At 35.2% G+C, this 21,149-nt stretch overlaps 1 protein-coding gene across 2 annotated transcripts in view; it reads right to left on the bottom strand.

Annotated features, from left to right (window-relative positions):
• Positions 1 to 21,149, bottom strand: part of LOC150095272 (acid-sensing ion channel 2-like) — an 83,885-nt gene that overhangs the window by 22,142 nt on the left and 40,594 nt on the right. For both annotated transcript variants that reach the window (XM_090410209.1, XM_090410208.1), the window contains exons 2-3: positions 3,091 to 3,575; positions 2,764 to 2,821 (exon numbers count right to left, since the gene is read on the bottom strand). In XM_090410209.1, coding sequence (XP_090266335.1) covers positions 2,764 to 2,821; positions 3,091 to 3,446 — 414 coding nt within the window. In that variant the 5' untranslated portion in view covers positions 3,447 to 3,575. The remainder of the gene's footprint in view (positions 1 to 2,763; positions 2,822 to 3,090; positions 3,576 to 21,149) is intronic.

The following is a 21,149-nucleotide window of genomic DNA, read 5'->3' as shown; positions in this document are numbered from 1 at the left end:
GGATAAATGCATCGTGTCTCACGTCTTACTTCGAAAAAACCCATGTAAATGATGACGATTAAAGATAATCTGTTTTCTGTATAAATATAGTCTTATTACCTATTGAACAGCCTACGTATATCCTACTAGATTAAATATATATATATATATATATATATATTTAATCTAGTAGGATTTTATTTAGGATTTTTGTCTATTAGAAGACCAAAAAAATGGATAATCACTAGAACATTGTCAGGAATCGAAATTTTAATAAGCAAATTAAGAAAGCCATGATGATCAAATTGAAAATTTCTATTATTCTATGTTATAACAAGAAGAACAAGGTTTATGCTCTAAAAGCTGTCTGTGATAGTCATATAATTAAATACAGTTTCATGATCTAATATCAATTTATAGAAATTCCCTATAACACTCTTATTATTTAATTCCTTTTCTCTGTATTAATTCCCCCTCCACACACACACACACACACACACACACAAACACGAGCACGCGAAAGAACGGAGAAGGAATCTATTAGTCTTTGATTAGATGGAATTTTTAGAAAGCAAGGCTAAAAAAGAACAGGGGCTAGTTGTTTAATGAAAGTTGACCTCATATAATGTCGATCAGCTCTGGTTGTATTTTAACAGGTTTCAAGGAAAGTGAAGGTGTGATAGATCACCAATTCAGTTGAACAATGTTCATTGAAGGGCGTATTAGAAACAACATAAAACAGAGATAGTCTCTGTGAAAGATTGAGTGAGTCTGTGGGCTGAGCTTGGACCAATTGGGTGGAATTGGGCCTGAAGCAAGAAATTTAAAATTTGATAAAATTTGAAAATTTTGCTCCACAAAAAACAAGAAAAATATTTTTTTATAATCCTAATTATCTTAAATTAGACAGAGATTTTGAGAGAATATTGGTGTGCCAACTCAATTATCAGATCTGTATCCTCTGGCAGAATACACTTGGAATAACATTACCAGCTCTGATGAGAAGTAAGTGAATATCTCTTTCATGTACAGTGAAAAAGGACACTGTGGTTTTTGAAGATGTGCTTTTGTAGTAAAAGGCAAGAAGTAAATGTCAATTAAGAAGAAAAATCGAAGATATGTAAGGGAAAGAACACTGAGATCTTCTTGTATCAGTAAGATAAAACTAGAAGTTGCAAATGACTAGAGAAAAAATTGGTCATCCGATTCCAAAGAATGGAAGTAAGACAAAGGATAGTTCGCTGAATGGGCTTCCATGCCATATATGAACAAGTACATTGAAATGGTTAACAGTGACTATGAGAGTTTTTTTGAACAATTTCAATGGCACATATCCAGAGGTGAGTGATGTGTACACAAGGAGATCGACAAAATCCATACTGGCGATTACTGGTTAATTGTAGCTTCCCAGGTAGTGAAGAAGTGTATCAATATGAGCTTCTCTTTTTCTTTTAAAATGGAAGATAAAAGTTCCCGACCAAACTTTTATCTTCCATTTTAAGAACAAACTATATCTCTGTAATCATTGCAGAATTTAGAGGGTAAGAATGACTTCAGGAGGTTGGCTTTGTCTTTGTGATAAAAGTGGAAACACAAATGGCGATAGAAGCAGTGACCTTAGGTAGAGATAAGAAAGCACAGTTGCCATCTGTACGAGAGGCTTTCGGACTTTTTCAAAATTAGAATTTGATTTGTAAAGGTATGTTGAAGTATTTGTCTCAAAGCCACTTGCATATTTAGCTTAGACTGCCTTAGCACACTTATTAAAGAACTACGGTTTCGATAACGGGCGGTGATTGATCCTATTTTGCAGATTATTTTGTGGGATCCCTTAATTTAAGATAATTAGGTATCAAGAATATACTATTAAACAATATTAAAATTATATAGTGTACTAGAGGGTTCCTCCCCTGACGCCTACGGCGCTCAACCCCCCCCCCCCCTGAGTTCCAGACTGGTAGGCCAGTTCTCTCCTTGAATTCTGATGACTCGAAAAGGGGATTCTTACCCCTCCGGCGCCTATCCCCCCGAGTTCCGGACTGGAAGGCGAGTTCTCATTGAATTCTGATGACTCGAATTTTGACACACTCAGGCTAGCCCCTGAGTTTCAAAACGTTTCAAATAACTTGACAAAAAACGTGACACAAAAATGTTACAAAAAAGGCTTATCATTTTATATTATAGAGTAGATTTATTGATTGTACTAAAAATGAAACTAATCATAAAAATTTTTTCTTGCTTTTTTGTTTAGCAAAAATCTTCCAAAATTTTATCAAATGTTAAATGTCTTGCTTCTGAACTCGATTGGATCCAATCTGGGAATAAGGGAAAATGGCCTTTATTCCCGTATAAATAAATCGGATTTAGTATTTGTTCAGTAATCTCGAGCAAATGTTTGCATCAGTAGAATGGGAACAGTAGTCCAACCATAGGCTACTGTTTCCATTATTCATAGTAAAACTTTGCTAGTAGAAATGATTTCAAATTCTTAAGAGTAGGCAGACTATATTTTAATATAGCTATCAACATAAACATATTTATCTAGAATCAAGTTGTGGATCATCTAAAAATAATACGATTATCAAAACACACTCCCTAAGCAATATTTTCAGTGTTGTAAAAATATTTTTTAAATTTTCGTTTGACAGAAAAAATTATTTAAACTGTTGCTAGTTTTTTCTGAGACGGTTCCATAATGTAGTGTGTGTGTATGTAAACTGCTTCCCTAATCGATTGTTGTATTATGGTATGCTCAAGTTAATCATTGTCTGATAATACACCTACCGTTTTGGGCTCTGTGCAAAGATTATCGGACAGGCTGCAGTATTTGGATCTTTTAATTCTAAGAAAACAATTAATTAGTATTAATGTTTTATTTAATAAACGTGCTAATTTAATATAAATTGTTTAACATTGATATCTAAGCGTTTATTAGTTAATAGTTTATGCTTCATTTATTCATATATGTTAATTTATTTTACCATTAATAAAATATTTCATTACCATAATTAGTGATTTTATGGTCGATAACATAAATTGAGCGAAAAAAATAAATTGCCTTGGTGACAAGGTTGAAATACATTAACCTCAGCCGCCAATAAATTTACGTACCTATTAGAATTGCATATAGTTACACTAGGAAACGTCATTTCTCCATCATACTGCACTTCGACGTCAACGGTGCTGCGGTATTCGTAGTATTTTATCACTAGTTGCGCCGCTTGGAAGCCAAATCCAAATAAGCACCCCGAGAACACTACGGTCCATACAAGACGACGAACGATGCTTTCCGAACATGCGATGTTTGACACTCCGATAATGGAAGAGGTTGAGAATTGCTCTTTACAGTATCTGGAAAAATCTTTTGGGCAATTTTGATCTTCTGAAGACTTCTCTGCGGTGGAACATCGGCAACGAGCGCCGTGCGGACAAATCCCGTCATCGGCCACCTTGGTCATTATGAACATCGAGTTGCTAACAGTTTGGGAAATAATTTACGAAATTCAGGTATTTCGCTGATGAAACGGTGTTCGACCAAAGCCAGTGGCGCATGTCTATAAGTATAGCTGAATAGACTGGGAAGATTCATTGAAAGTCTGCAAATAGAAAACAACTTCTCATTAACAAAATAATAACATAATAAATCATAAGAATAATAATAAGAAGAATAGCAATCTGTTCGAAGAGTTCAGTGTTAGTGAAATAATAACAATATTAATAATAACTGTGATAGTGGTGATTATGAGGATTAGTTCATTAAGCCATGCGGAGGCTTGCGTGTAACGCTCCTAATGTTTACTAACGAAATCATTAATGACGCTTACGTTTTGAGCATTTATATCAAACAATTTGCCTTTATAATTAAAATTATTTTATTTTATTTATTTTGAAATATTGCGTCTATAGCCCTGTGGAAATTATGTTTGCTTCGTATGCAGACCGAAGAAAGACCGCCAAAGATTCTTCCAGTAGCCGATTAAAATAACTTTCTTTGGCTGGTTAGTCGATTTTTGGCATAAGCAGGTAGGATTTTAACCGGAAACTCAAAAAAAAAATAAAAAATCTGCAGTAGAACTCACACTATTTCATATATAATATACATTTGTTAGGATTTAGGATCACATAATGTCAGCGCTTGTCTATTGTAAACCCTCTCTTTCTCTCTCTTGAAAGTCGATTCATCATAGCTACGAGTTCAGCTATCAGTGATTTCTGAAGAACGGAGACCAACTGTCAGTCGATCTTTCAAACGTTAGGACTAAAAGGAGTTTTGTGTACTCTCTTTGGGAACAAAAGACGTTTTAGAGGATTTATTTTTTTTCTATTTATTTTTTAAGTGATAGTCTTGCGCCTATCTCTGATTGGCTACCAGTCGAGATTGAACTGTCCCCCCCCCCCATCAATGTCCAAACGTTAGAGCTAAAACGGCCTCGTGTACTATAGGAAATAAAAGGCATCAAGCGAATTTTATTTATTTATTCTTTAAATCATTGTACTTCACTCATTTTACATTTCAAATACTAAATCGAGACAGTGATACAAACAGCTATGGTTACTTTCGCTAATTTCTTATTTTAATAATTAAACAATTGTATTGAAGTTGTAGTTATTATTACTAGGGTAATATGTCTGTGTATAAGAGGATATTTGAAGTTTATAAAGTAATTGCTGAAACACAGGAATGAAATCTAAACCTTTGAATTCGGCGATGAAAACACAGTAATGCATTGTGTTCTAATAAGATTTTGCTTTTACGTTATGTTAATTAGTATATTAATATACTGATATAGTAGCACATTCATTGATATATTTTCTATATAAATATTGATATTTAATGAATATATTCAGCAGGGTATGCATGTAATTTTTTCGTTTAAATCCTAATGAAACGTTACTGGCATGATCATATAAGTTACAATATACAAAACCAAAGACTGATATAAATATAAACAGATTGATTATTTATTTCTCTCATAGGGGAAGACATTACATAAATTTCAATAAAGAAATAATTCCCGAGTCTGTATATTAACAACATAACCACTGCCTTTCATTCCTATATAACCATTCCCTCAGACCTGAAATCCCATTTTCCTCTTTGATTTCTTTTATTCTAATTGTTTTCTTATATCCATCTCCAAACTCAGCGACAAAACCTGCATATATTATTCCAAACCATTCAAGTCAACACTTTTTTTTTCCAGCTTACTGGTATCCCTTTCGATATTTAAAGAATCCTCTGTTTTCTTCGCTAATCCTATATTTCTCTGTTATTCACACCTTGACATTTCGCAGTGCATTCTCACCGGTATAGTTTACTGCATTTTATCTCCTTGCCCCACAGTGCTTGATCCTTATACTTGGCGACATCGGACGAATAGCTCAATCTTCCTACATCGCCTTTTTATCTAAATTCTACTGATTAAATACAACTTCACAATTATTTTTCACATCTCTTTCCAATTTGGCTTCTTCAGCAAATGATTGAATACATCCCTTCAAAGCATGTGTCGTGTTATCATTATAGGAATTAAATATCAATAGTTCATGCGCAGAATCTTGCAGTACTCCACTTGTGACTCTTCTTATCTAAGAAATCATTTCCCTGTCTCCCAACTTGTTTACCTTTTCCCACTGCCAGCTTTCTATTCACGTTATTCCATTATCAGTTCCGATTTCCGCAATTTACATACTAATTTATCATGCGGAATTTTTGTTGAACGTCTCTACAAAATAAAAAAATATTGTAGTTATACAATACTGAAGTTGGATTCGAGGTTATGACCTTCCACCCAATTTCAGTCTTGTCACGTTTTTATAAAATGTAATCAAATTACTAAAAAAAAAAGACTAATTTTAACAAATCCATACTGCTTTCGGAGCCTCCAAAGCTCAGTCAGTATAGACGAAGCCCTTTGTCGGAAAGACCTGGGCTCGATATTTGTCAGTGACGTAAGGAACCTTTATCTCTTTCGACTAAAGATGAGTTAGCCAGTCTGATACGGAAGTAGGGTTTTTTTTTCACCCCGAAACTCTGGTTTTTTGTCCTCCAGAACAGGCAAACCAGGAAACTTTAATTTTTATTTTATTTGGAAAATAGCAGTACTCTATACTTACTGATATATTGATACCGTATGTATATAATTCAGTTTACATGTACAATTAATTTTTTTTCAAGCAACTGGTACTTAAAATTTCATGTAATGAAAAAGTTTAATCCTAAACCAGTCTTACTGAAATTAGCTCATAAATAGGTTCGTTTACTAATACTCTTCACTCTGAGTTCAGAAGAGTGTGCTGCTTTAGATTTTTTTTTTTAAGAAATAAAAGAAACATGATAGCTGATGTACAAAATACACCGACGTCCGTACACGTTCTGTTATTGCTTTATTTGTAGTCTTCTAATATATCTAATATTTCTCATAGTTTCTTGCTCCTTAATTCCATTCGCTTTCTTGTACCCTTCCCCGTGTCTACATTATAACTGTCGCAAATGGAAGCAGCATAGAAGTTTTATTCATTATCATATTATGAAATGTTATCACTAAATCTAACATTTGGCTCGTTCGTGTTTCGTTTACCACATATTGTAATATTCGTTGACAATTCAAGAAACTCGTTTTCTGTAATGTACAATTTCCTGCTACCAATCATTGTTTCCATAATTAAAGTCTGCCATAATGAATACACGTGTCTTACTTTGTTAATTGCATCTGCTCAAATATTCTATTGTTATTTCTTTCAGTATACCTCTGTACAACTGAGAATTCTACACCCTCAGTTGATGCAAGTCTTTTGTCATTAGCAAAAATCCATCCCTCTTTTGACTTCACTGCTTTGACCAATATTGTAACTAGCATATTTATACCCGTCGCGATGTAGCTTTTATCCATCACGTAAGCCAAATATTCTCCTAAATAAAATCAGTTAATGCTACAATTTCTTGTGCTTTATTCCCGATATTTCAGATTTCGAATTAACCACACGAGCTGTTCTTAGATCATCCTTAACCAGAACTGTAATAGCCAGACCTTTCTTTCCCTCATCAATTGTTATTCTCGCTGATGCGAGAGGTATCTCTTCCTAACCTTCCTGCTCAGTTTTCTTTTAAACAAAATTTTATCCCACATTACACAGAACACTGACGTTTGTATTATTTACACAGAACGAACCTCATCTACTACCTCCCAGCAATTATCGTTTCCTTGTTTCTAGCTAACACTTCTCTTTTATCAATAGATGTTCTAAATGACAAATCAATTTGATTGCCTACCATTATTCTTATAATCATTTTACTTAATAATGAATGTTCCATCAAAACAACTTGAACTGATTCAAACCCTTCATAAGATGGAATTTCATTTTCTTTCCTAAAAATATAAATAATCAATGACAATTACTTGTTTGTATTTGATTACATAACTATACTTGTTTCCCTGGAACATGAATAGTGTTTCCTTTTACCTGATAAACTGCGACCGAGACACGTGGAAGTATCACATGCTGATAACTCGTTCTTGTATTCATATTTTAATTGTTGTAGCCAATGCTTCTGCTTTCTCCCTGAATAATGCTCATGTTACATTACGAAATGTATAGGAGTATTTAATAAATTCTACTTATAGTGATTAGAATTACGGAATAAATTTCTAGTTTCACTGTTTAAATGACTTATATACACTGTTGTGTGTATATAAGTCATTTAACGGTATACTTTTCAGTAACTTCTAAATTAAATTTCGTGTAAAAGTCAATAGACAATTCCAAATTTTGGAGCCTGGATGCCTCCTTGCATCCTTTGACAAATCCAGAAGAACTCGAGGAATAAAATGATATTATGTAATTGATATCTCAAGGTAGTATTTTATTTTATTTTATTTTATTTTAATGATGATGTGCTCCTGTCTTCTTTTATTCTTTTGTTCACTAAACAACTCTAGCAAAACAAATTCTGGTATGAGTGTTTCTATGCTGCCATCTAGTGGGATCTATGAGAATTCTTTACAATTAAAATAATAGCCAAGTCAATTAAATTTTAATTCAAGTGATGTATTCATTATTGCCACGTCCTCGTATATTTCACATTTAAAGATTAAGGTATTGAAAGATTATTTTAAATATTTCTTTGAACTATATCTTTCATGGTTTTTCATATTTATTTTAGTGATAAGGTTTATTCGCTGTAAGGATTACTCTTATCACATGCTGATATTGACCCAAACTTATTAATGATAAGAAAACAATTATCAGTATTTTTGGCTTGAAAGCATCGTTGATAGTATAAGTGCTTAGTAAATGAATACATAAAATGCAATACTTCGTCAAATTTCATGTGTAATCATCGTACTTCTCAGATATATCGTTTATTCATTTGAAAATCTGTTTTATATTGACTTAATGACGATATAAATAATGACAATAGTCGCCAGTAAAATTACGTCAGGAATAAACGCCATTAATATCTACACGCCATTAATGTTAAATATCAAATTGAATTCGATAATATATCTGTATTATATAATTTGGATATTCAATATTAAGTTTAAACTAAAAATAATTTTGAATTCCACCATCAAGTCATTATATTACTACTAGGGGGGGGGGGGGGGCTACGGCACCAAATTCCCCGTGTTCAGAACTGGTAGGCCGGTTCTGCTCGAATTTTGAAGACTCGACACTCAGGGTAGCCTCTGAGTTTGTTTCAAAACGTTTCAAAAAACGTGATATTAAAACGTGACATAAAAAGGCTTATCATTTTATATATATAAGGTAGATATAAGCAAATTATAGGATTAAATCCTTTTGTAAAAGATTAAAACGGGAATATAGTTTCTTATCTGGTATAATTTACCTTCTGTCCAAGGGGAAAAACTTTTTACGAATTGTATTATAGTTTAGAACCTTGGAACAAACATTATTCTTATTTCAGGCTGTGGAAGACATCTAAATTCAAAGTCAATTGACATAACGAAAATAACTTTTCTTATTGTGCATAATTAGAACACAAAATGAGCTGTGTTTGTTCAACGATACTGTTTGTAAAATAACTGAAATCTATAATATAATATTAATCTATAATTATTAATCAAATGAAAACAATGCTAATTTTGTAACTTTTGAACTTAACATCACCTGTGAGATTGTCGTAGTCGTGATGTTGCTTTTCTGTTGCAATGTTACGTCTCACTTGTTAGCGACATGTCTTCATTCAACCAAATATTACATCTCACGTATTCAAGTCTCGATTTAATGACGACGGAAGGGCGTTAGTAAGAACAAAACATATAAGCTAATAATAATAATAATAATGCTTCCTCTTCAATCCTCATGAAAGCATATTTAAATCGTAAATACGGTCATTTAAACACATTTATCTACTGCAACTTCTGAAACAGAGTAGAATATTTATATCAAAATACACACTAATGATAATACGGCATCATTACTTCGAATCTTTACATCGATGTTTAGAATTGCGTACCAAAGACCTATTAATCAAGAACAGTTAATAAGAATTGCGAGTTTATCCAACAATTCCTCGTAAAAGGGTTGAACTGTTTACTGTATTCTCTGCCGGAAGTCATGTCTAATTGCCTTTATGGAGGTTGCGGTCTAGAATTAATCTGCCTTGGATACTCCCTACACTCATTATGGATCTACCACTAATTGCTTTCGTGGAGACTGACTCTGGTCTTCTCCTGTTAGGAATTAGTTTACCTTAGAAAATTAGATGGCGTTATGCTATTGTCCACTATAATAACGTCCTCATCACGCTTCGTCAATGGTCTTGAACTAGGTTAACCCTCCTTTGAAAAAGACACTTTGGCTCAGTGTGTGTTCCGTGCATAAATAAAAAAAGAACGCATCAATCAAATTCGCTCGATCGATGATAGCTTCTACATTAAAGGTAGGCATGTCTGGTAATAAGAAAGGCATGATAGTGACGTATTGGTAAAATGTACCGACTGCCATTTCTTTATAAGAACTGGTAAGCGAGCGCTAAATTCAGGGTCATAAAGCTCAAAGTCCTAGCTGTTTCTCTATGTGTAATGTTTTCTGAAAATGTCTATTCATTTCTTTTTACCATCCACTCATATACTTCGTAAAGTTCGAACCAAGTAATAATATTAAAGAACTTCTCTGTTATCATCCAGCATCCACGGAGATATTAAAAAGAAATTGCTGCATGCATTATGGTTATTGAGTTTGTTTCCTCCTTATAAAAATGATTAATGATCATTATCATATTTACGAATATATATATATATATATATATATATAATAAAACGTACTCTCTCTCTTCTATTCACCAAAAAAAGAACTTTAGCTCAAATACTGGAAGAATCTTTAGATAATGAGAGCTGGCATATCTTTAATATGAACTGTGAATCTCAAGCAGCCCAAATACAATATGATAACAAAGTAAATCTTATCAGAAAATTTGAAACATTAAAAAGAGTATAAAATAATAGGAACTTCTCAAAACCACACATCAACTTTGACAAAGTCGTAATTAACAAATCTTCTCACATACTTTCAGACGAAGAAAAAAGCATCCTTAGTAGAGGTCTAAATTTTATTCCTTCTCCAAAATTTATCCCAAAAGAATCGCTTCTTACCAAAATAGAAAAAGCTACTTTATTCCTCCCTTCACAAGATGCAAAACTTCTGCGTATTGAATCCATCTTTATTAATGCAAAACCACCCGCAGATAATATTACTTCGACAGAACGCAAAGCAATTAAGAGTTTAAAAAATAACAGAGATATAATTATTCTTCCCGCAGACATAGGCAATGCAACAGTTATCCTCAATTCTGAAGATTACCAAAAATAAGATGCTTGAATTACTACTCAATACTTGAGAGAGATCCTACTCGAGAACTTCAAAATCGTACCAACAACTTATTGAAAACTACCACTGAACTATCTCTAAACGTTCGCCTGTCTCTACGCTTTCTCCATCCTCTTATTCCACACGTATATGGAGTTCCAAAAATTAATAAGGAAAACATCCCACTACGTCCCATTGTGGAAGGTATTGATTCTCCTACGTACAAATTTTCTAAACATCTTGCAAAATACCTCAAATGTTTTTCAGGCAAGTACTCATCCTTTATCAATAACACAGTGGATTTTGTCTCATACATTAAGGATGTGACAGTTAATGAAGATGAAATCATGACTAGCTTCGACATAATTTCTTTGTTCACTAATATCCCAACAGCCGAAGTCATAACATTACTCAAGGACAAGTTATCCAAAAAAATGTTGGCCTTACTTACCCATTGCATCAAGTCCGGTTACCTTAGATTACAAGATACTATGTACAAGCAGAATCATGGTCTGGCGATGAGTAATCCTTTATCCCCTGTTCTTGCAAATATTTACTTGGAGGATTTTGAAGCCAAGGCTATCTCTTCCTTTGCTTTAACACCTAAAGTTTGGAAACGTTATGTGGATGACGTTTTCCTCATTTGGAGCCATGGACATGATTCCCTAATAGATTTCCTGAAACATCTCAATAGTCGACATCCAAGTATAAAGCTCACAGCAGAGCTTGAAACTGATAGTTCCCTGCCTTCCATAGATGTAAAACTGACCCGGTCTTCTGGTAAACTTAAAATTTCGATGTATAGAAAGCCTACACATACCAACAGATATCTTCATAGTCAGTCCCATCACTTCCCTCCCCAAAAACTTGGAAGAATTTCTACCTTGGGACATAGAGCCCGCTCTCTTCTTGATGACCCAAATGAACTTCAAAAAGAAATCAACTATCTCAAAACTACTTTCGTACTTAATGGATATTCTAAAAGAATTATTGAAAAATTCCTTCTTAATCCTCCTAGTCATCACACAGAATAAATAAATACATTTAAAGCCAATATATCTATTCCTTACATAAGTTCAGTTTCACAAAAATTAGCCAAGGTTCTAAAAAAATACAATATCAGAACTTTGTTCACTCCACTTCCAAAAATCCGCTCCTTAATAAGCCACCCAAAACCATGTCATCATCATCTTCTTAAATTTCCTGGTGTGTACAAAATTTGGTGTGATTGTGATATTACTTATTTTGTGCAGACAGGCAAATCTATTGAATTACGCATGGAGGAACACATGAGGGACATTACTTACAATAGACAGCGAGCCAGTGCCTTATCAAGCCATGTTCATTTCTCGGCTAATCCTAATGATGAAACCCGAAGTCATACAGTCCGTTGGGACAGATTTACTAACATTTTTCATTGCCACGATGAATTGGAGAGAAAAATCGTAGAATCTAGCGAAATCATCTCATCCTCAACCCTGAACATCTAAATAATAACTTGAGCTACAACCTCCCAGATAGTCATTCCACTGTAATCATGTACTTACGTTCACGTGATGCTGCAAGCACGCACTCTCCTAACAATGCAGCCAAGAACAGCTTTAAATACAACCACAACGTTTTCATACTAATTATGTATAGAGACTCTCTATGTTGTTCATAGTTTTTTAACCTTCAGTGTTTAGTGTTTTTTCTTTTATAATGTCACCTGATGAAGATGAAGGCTGTTATAAGCCGAAACTAGTCGTGTTTTACTATAAAACCTCCTTTTACCTAACTCTCGGTTTAAGTCATTCAACTCTTTTCACAATATATATATATATATATATATATAATTTTTTTATTTTTTACCCTTTCGGGAATTAAAAAAAGTCATTAGAGGATTTATTTTCATTGTTATTTATTTACTTATTCTTTTTTTTACTTTTGTCCTGAGCGATTTCCAGTTTTATTTATATATTAAGGCTCTTTCTCCTTTGCCCTATGACTTTCGCCACCCTCTGTTTTCGGATTGAATGAGTGACTAACACCCCTTCCACAGGTCTTGATGTTAATGATCATCTCCCGGTGTGAGGCCACCGAACCCACTCCCTCCATAGCAGGGTTTTCGGACTATATAAAAAATAAATAAATTCGAGAAATCAATGAAAAATTAATTCCAGAAAATAAATGAAAATTTTCAAAAAAAAAAAAAAAAAATCTTTATTCCGCCCATAGTACGAATATACAAATATGCTATACGTTTCTAGCCTTTCTTGGGTGAAAGTGATAAAAAGTATATGATAGTTCGACATTTGTTTAATAGATGATGTATATTTTTTCAGATCTAATTTCTTCTTATTTTATTATAGGAAATAATTATTATTATTACCACGGGCTACTCCAGGAGTCCTTAGACTCATCGAGGGAGGCCCTAAACATCATGTTCACACAGCTGTTCAACATTCTCACAGTATCTATCATACCTTGCCTTGAACTCGCTCACTGTCATAGCACCCACAACAGACTCTGGCAGCTTATTCCACTTATTTACCACTCTAAAAGTAAAGAATCCAGCTCTAACACCCCTGCTAACCACGCTCTTGCCCAGCTTCCATGGGTGTCCCCTAGTTCTCCCACCACCAGTCCTGATCTCAAAAATATCATCTGAATTAATCCTATAGAATCCTTTTAGCAATTTGAATGTCTCAATCATATCTCCCCTTTTTCGCCTATCAACTAGTTTCTGCAACCCACAAATCTTCAACCTGTTCTCATATGGTTCATTCCATAGACCTGCTATCATCTTAGTCACTCGCCTCTGGATCCTCTCAACCTCCTCCCCATCAAGAAGGAACCGAGGTGACCAAATCTGGGCACAGTAGTCGAGATGAGGTCTTATCAGGGCTCGGTACAGAGGTACAATAACTTGTTTTTCTCTGCTCGTCAAGGTATTTTTCAACAACCAAGTGAGTTGATGAGCTGATTTAGCTACTTTCGCAATGTGCCCCTAAACTTCATCTCCCTATCCACCAGCACTCCCAAGTCCCTGGCCTCATCAATCTCTTGGAGTACAGTTCCACCAATGTGGTATACTGCTGCTAATCTTTTCACTCCGAAATTCATAACCTTACATTTTGTCACATTAAATTGACATCCATTCTCCTTAGTCCAGAACTCCAATCTATCTAAGTCATCTTGCAAGACTTTGACATCTTCTGCATTCACTATCGCCCTACTCAACTTTGCATCATCAGCGAACAAATGAACTGTCCCACTTAGACCATTCCCTATATCGTTAATGAACAGATTAAACAGCAGTGGTCCAAGAACAGAACCCTGTGGCACACCACTAGTCACAGGCCGTTTTTTGGACTCTACTCCTGAATAAACTACTCTTTGATATCTCTCCATCAACCACCCAGCTATCCATCTCACCAACCCTATATCCATTCCCATATGTTGTAGTTTACGGATTAGAATTCCATGTGGTATCCTGTCAAACGCCTTTGCCAGGTCCAGCAGTATGACTGTAAACCCATTTCCCTTATCCAGTTCAGTCGTCACCTTGTTATAAAACTTGAGCAAGTTACTGAGGTATGATCTACCCTTCACAAAGCCATGCTGTCCTCTGTACAGTATCTCATTTTCATCAATCCATTCCTGTATTTTTCCCTTGACTACTTTCTCCAAGACCTTGACAACGACTCCTGATATGCTGATCGGTCGGTAATTTGCAACCATAGTCTTGGATCCTCCTTTATGCAGTGGAACTCTTTTACCCTCTTTCCACGCCTTCGGGACTAAGCCAGACCTGAGACTCAGATTAAACAACATGGTCAAGGGCACTGATAATTCATTAGCCGCTTCATGCAAGACCCGTGCCGGTATACCATCCAATCCCACAGATGTATTCACATTAAGGTTCTGTAATAGACTATTCACCTCCACTTCATTCATCACAATTCCCATATAAACTATTGGTTCCTTCATTTTTTCAACGTCACCACCTGGATGATATACTTTTGCAAAGTGCGCGCTCAGTAACTCCACTATATCGACTGGTTCAGTGAACTCTTTACCATCGTCATTCCTTAAAATCATTTTGCCATGTACAGTTTTTTTCTTGCTTGCAGCATATTGAAAGAACTGTTTGGGATTCTCTTTTGCTTGCATAGCTAGTTTTTTCGGCTTTTGCTGTTTTTACCACACTCGTTACCCTTCTAGCCTGTACTTTATACCGTTCGTGTGCCTGCAGGTCACCCCTTTCTTTAAATTCCCTCCATAGTTGTTTCTTTTTTTGCAGCTCAAACTTAATGGTGTTATTCATCCATTTAACCCCTCCTTGTTTCACTATTCGGACCTTAGGTATACAATCAGCCATAACCTCCTGTAAATGCTCCTTGACCACTTCCCATGCTCTATCGACGTCCAGCCCTTGCAGTTGTACATGCCATGGCACTGATCCAAGCAATCTCCTAAGCTTGTCATACTTGCCAGCACGGTAATTCCACATATACCCTGTCTTAATCACAAATTTCACACCCTTAGCCACCTCCCAGGTCAAGACCTTATGATCACTCTCACCAATAGGTGGCAACATGGTCATATTCATTACAGTCAAATTCTCAGATACTATTACCAGGTCAAGCACTCTCACACCCCTAGTATTTTCAATTACATGCTGTTTCAGATAGTTATCCCTTAATAATTGAATAAAATCCATTTCCTTCCTCACATGTGTCCTCTCCTCCTTCCAATCAATGTTACCATAGTTGAAATCCCCCATAATAATTACCCTCCTTCCACTTATTTCATCAATTTGTTTATGCATACCATCTCCACCATCTATTCCATCACCTGGTCTATAGCAGCACCCAACTGTATATTTTATTCTGCCAGTATCAATCTCACACCAAATAGCCTCAAATGAGCTCCTTTCACTATCCTGCAATACTTCAATTCTCCTTGGCTGCAGTTCATCAGCTATCATCAATAACACCCCTCCCCCAATTTTATTCTCTCTGTCCCTCCTAAACATACTATAACCTACACATTCTATCCCACTAACTATATCATCTTCCGTCAGCCATGTTTCACTAATGCCAATAACCTGTGGCCAGGAAGAGCCAATCAAGGCCAAAAATTCTTCCTTCTTGTTCCTAATACTCCTGGCATTAGTATACATGAATTGCAGTGTTCCCTTTGTCCCACCCCTATCTTGATGCGTTATTCTAAATATCCCATTCCCATTTTTTGTCCTTATTGCTGGCTCAGGTACATTATATACATTTTTACACTCAACTGTCTCACTGATGTCTGGATATCCACTTCCCCCCCCTCCTTGGTAGTTCTAGTTTCCCTGGTTCTGCACATCCATTTTCACTTCATTCAGCAACACTTTTTCCAGTCTCCGCACACCAAGTCCATTCAAATGCAGTCCATCCATCTTGTATAAGTCCTTTCGCCCATCAAACTCATTCCACACGTCCACAAATTCCACACCACACCGTCCGCATAACCTGCGCATAATATCATTTGCGATTATGGCCCTCCTTCTAAACTCCTCTCTGTCATACCGCGGTAACAGACTCACCATTCTAACTCTGTTACTCTTTTCTTTCGCTACCTTTAACAATACTTTCAAGTCCTCTCTCATAAAAAATTTATCACCTTTCAATTCATTCGTACCAGCCACAATTGTTATTTCTTTCACCCTCTGTTTTTGCACTCTAATGCTCTCACTTACATCCTTAAATTTCGCACCCGGTAAGTACGATTTAGTTACACTCCCATCTATTACTCCTCTTAATAACGAGTCACCATACAATACTCTCTCCTTCATTTCGGAAACTCGCCCACGCTGTTTATTTCCGTTAGCCGAATCACTCTGGAAAGAGTTTTGCAGGTGCTCTAATTGCCGCTGCGCATCTTGTATCACTGCGCGCAGCCTAGCGATCTCACTTCCTACAAATAATTCCTCATTTTTTTTATCATTCAAACCATTTTCTCTTTCTGTATAATTGCTCTCACTCTTTCTTAGATCACCGCTCACATTGCCATCTTGTACACCGCAATTCCCTATCGAGCCACTATTTTCACTCGCATTCTGGCTTTCTTCGACCATAACTGTCTCACAACCTGACACATACTTCGACTCCTCACTTTGCATACACTTTCTACACATTCTCCCACCACTATCACTTTCAACCCATACTCCAGACTCATTCGGGAATGCATACATTCCACACACATCACATTGGACAAATAATAATAATATCTATTCATATAAATGACGAAGATTCATCCATTTTCCCACTTATATGCAGGGTGTTTCAAAAAGAATGACCAGATTTCAAATAATTATATTTAATAATGAAAATGTGGTACAGTTACAAAATAAATTACCAAGTATGAAGTAAGGCCTAAAGTTTCACTCACCACAATTACAAATGTACAAAAATATACAATTTTCAAATCAGGACATTCTTTTTGAAACCCCCTGTGTATTATTTCCAAAATTAAAAGACGTATCACTTTTTAATATTGTTTTACAAATTGCAGAATATGAGTCTGTATGTAAAGAATTGCACGAAGTGATGTCCAAGTAAAGAGTAATCCACTATTTCAGTCCAATATTATGTAGATTGTCTGCAACGCAGGCACATATATAAGCAATACACATTATTGCTTAACTCCCTGATATTTATTCGTGAATAATCAAATATTTAATTTTTAAATTTTCCCATGTGCCATGTGCGCGTTCTAAGAACAATAAATACTCAGAAATTTAACACAAACTTTAATATTTGTAATCATTCCAAACGTGTTTTATTAAATTGGTTCAAGCAGTAGCCGCAGTACGGTTGTATCTTTTTGACTCCCATAACGAATTTCATACTTCGCTAATGGCAAGCAGTTGGCTTCTAGAGTATTCTGAGTAACAGCAGAGAAAAACAAAATCAAAGTGTTTTGAGTTTTAAAATTGTTGAAAAAGACGAACTAAATGAAGTGGCAAAGTATTTCTCTAAAGGAACTTAAAATGCACAATCAAAATAATATAACCACCTACGTTATTTTACAGTCGCCCATTATACTCCTCCAGATCAGACTCGTATCATCGCGAAAGCCAATAGACATAATACTGGAGGTGTGTGAAGTACTGTTCGTTTGAAGTTGTTGATTGACATATGAAAGGACACGATCTGACTGACTTCGAAAAAAAACGCATGATTGCATGTTTCCGGTTGAACAATGGAGATATCCAGGAAAATCAGTATTGTATATTGCTCACGTAGTTAAGATGTTCCAAGAATGGAAGGATAATGGACAAAAAAGCAGTCTCTTACCCACCAGTGGATTCCCACGCCTCACAGTGCTCGTGGCGAATGCAAATTATCCTGCCTTTTGCAAGCTCATAGAAAAACTGTGGAACGGCTGACGATGAAATTGAACCGACGAATGGCAAGGTCTCCTCCTCGTAAACTGCAATCCAATGTACCCACCTTTATATGGGTCTCCGAAGTAGGTTAAGGAAGAACTCATACTTACGCCTGATCTTTGACGACTATGCGTGAAGTTTGCAATTGGCAAATATCTCTGGACCATTAATGTCCAGAAAAAAAAAATTAATTTCGTTTTCAGCTATGCCGTGTGGATGGCAGGTGCAGGGTTAGACGAAAACCTGGTGAGAGGAATCACCCCGATATTGTGATCTTGCAAAAATAGACAGCTATAGAGTTATGATGTGGAAGATGTTTGAAATCCTGATACCTGAAAGCTACAAAATACCTATGTTGCGGCTGAGCACGTACTGTCTTGTGGCGACTGTCTTCCCAGATGGCATATTCCAGACCGATAACGCTGTGTCATGTTTCCTTTATCTTTCGAGAGGTCGAATACAACAGCGATTTCTTGGCATAAACATGTCCGCCGAATTCGCTGGATTTGAATCCTGTACATCTGAGATTACGTGATCGAGAGATCTAGTGTAATCTGAATTCGAATCCTCTATTCTAAATCTCATATCTATGGGAAGCACTCCTGACCACGTGGTACAGCATACCTTCTGAAACCCTCAAAACGTCTATGCCACGCTGCCTAGCAGCAGTTCTGGTAGAAAGTTACGAACTATTCTTGTCTTAATATTCACCTGGACTGTGAATAGAGAATGCCGTGAGTTTTTGATCTAGTGCACCTAATAACCTAATAAATGCATAATATAAAAAAGTTTCTGGAAGTCATTAGTACACTTTCAGTGTACTAACGACATCAGTAAACTTCTGTTAAATTTACCAATTGAAATATAATTATAGGGAATTAGGAACACAAAATGTAATATAATTAGAATTAGGAACACAAAATGACGGTATTTGTCTGTCTTATTCTCGTGTCGCTTTCGTCTGTGCACCCGGTTAGAGCTGTAATGAGCTTCCGATATGGCGAAGGATAGATACTGCCCGCCAACAGATTTTGAAAAAGCACTACTAAAAGGAGTGTAGCTTATTCTCTTTGAAGATTAAAAAGGCAGAGATGATTGATTTATTTATCTTAAAGCTACAGCCAAAAATAAAAATTGGGATTTCTCTGTATGGCGGACTTATAGGCCCGCCATACAGAGAATCAAACAATCTGTAGTATTATATTTTTAAATTATGTACATGCTAATTATGATTATTTAAGTGGTGTTAAGATTATTCGAAATGCGTAATGTATTCATTTTATACATTGTGTAATCTATTACATAATATTCACTACATGAATCTACCACATTCAGATTTTAACTGAATTTCTGTTACTTTTCATAGTCATCTGTGTGACAGAGCTTAAAATTTCCCGAAAATTAAAAACTTTCGATGCGTAACTTCATTGACATTTCAGGTTTATTAGTGAATTAAATTTGGTTTAATTTTAAAATGTTCTTTGATAAAAAAAACAATAATTTCTCTTCAGTTATATTAATTATGTTTCTGACGTTTTGGTTGAATGCATTTAAAAGAAATTGACTGCATTTTAATTATTGAGACATTATCCTATGCACATCGTCAATTAAGACTTTCAAATAATAAAGCGATTTTCACTATTATTGTTATTTATTCAAAAATACTCTGAATAACAGATTGGACTATATTTAATCAAGCTAAACCAAGATATCAGTTACTATAAGTTGGATGACGAAGAACAGCTTGCACGATTGTATATTACGAACCCTTTGTATAAATGCGTATAACAAAAGGTATAAAAGAAAAGGAAACCATATGTTTAAGGTGACGGAATGTATTCGTGCAGAGATTTAAAAAATGCTACAGGATATAACATTAAATGGTACCGTATAAAAAACAGGAAGCAAACACGTGCATTCTCGTGTATTGCATGCAATCTAATTTCATTGGGCACTTCTCGTTTCCTGTTATTGTTGCTTGAAATTGCAGCAACTAAGCATCAAATGAAACCAATTCAATTGCGTCTGTTAATTTTGCGTGTTCTGGGCAGTTGCCTGTTTTGCGGAATAAAAGAAAACTCCTGCCATCTCTGTATGAGACCGGCAAGTCATCTTCAGTCGAAGAGCTCTTAGAACAGTGTTTTCGCGTTTTAGAGTCATTCGAGTCCATTTCGTTTCCACTTATTTATTTGTTTTATTAAATATTAATAAATATATAGTGAGGTAAAGTCTAAAATGTATTGAACTAATAGTTAATGAATTTATTACATTTATCAGATGAGTCTTCATCTCTGCTGTGATTACTTACTCTCGAAGTTTATGGAACTACGAGGGTGAAATGGTACCAACTGAATATAAATATATTAATGAAGATGTTTTAGATGGCGGATGATTTTCATTGCCTGATGAAAGACAACTTCCTTGAAAATTAGTATATATCTGTTTTTACAGCTGTGATCGGTCCTAGATGATAAAATCCTTAGCTACTAAAAAGTTCTTTAGGTTTGTAACCTTTCATGGGTGACCTTTACATTATGCAAATTTCCTGAAATACTCTCTCTCTCTCTGAAAATGAGATATTAAACTCTCAGATTAAGTTTGTCCAGGACCACGAGTTCATAGTTTATCATTCTTGTCTAATATGAGAACTATTTCCTACTTATGCGCTTCCTTTACCATTAAACAGTGGCGATGAGAAAGCATGAATGAGGTCTTGATTCCGCAAGAATGTAATATGTTGAGGTAAATTAATAAGGAAGTGTATCGTTTTTTGTTAGCATCCGATTTTGTTTGTGTTCGAAAATTAAAAAAAAAAAAAAAAAAAGCAGAAAAGAAAAAAAAAAAAGAAGTGCGGTTTAAGGTAGTGCGTCGTCTGTAGTCCGTTTTTAACTTTTTCCGAAAATCCTTTTCGATGATC

Source organism: Typopeltis vanoorti, chromosome 20, assembly GCF_054136105.1.
Source record: "Typopeltis vanoorti isolate ZY-2024b chromosome 20, IOZ_Tvanoo_1.0, whole genome shotgun sequence".
NCBI classification, from domain to species: Eukaryota; Metazoa; Arthropoda; class Arachnida; order Uropygi; family Thelyphonidae; genus Typopeltis; species Typopeltis vanoorti.
Note: the sequence above shows the minus strand (reverse complement) of the source record. Positions and strands in the feature narration are given on the sequence as shown.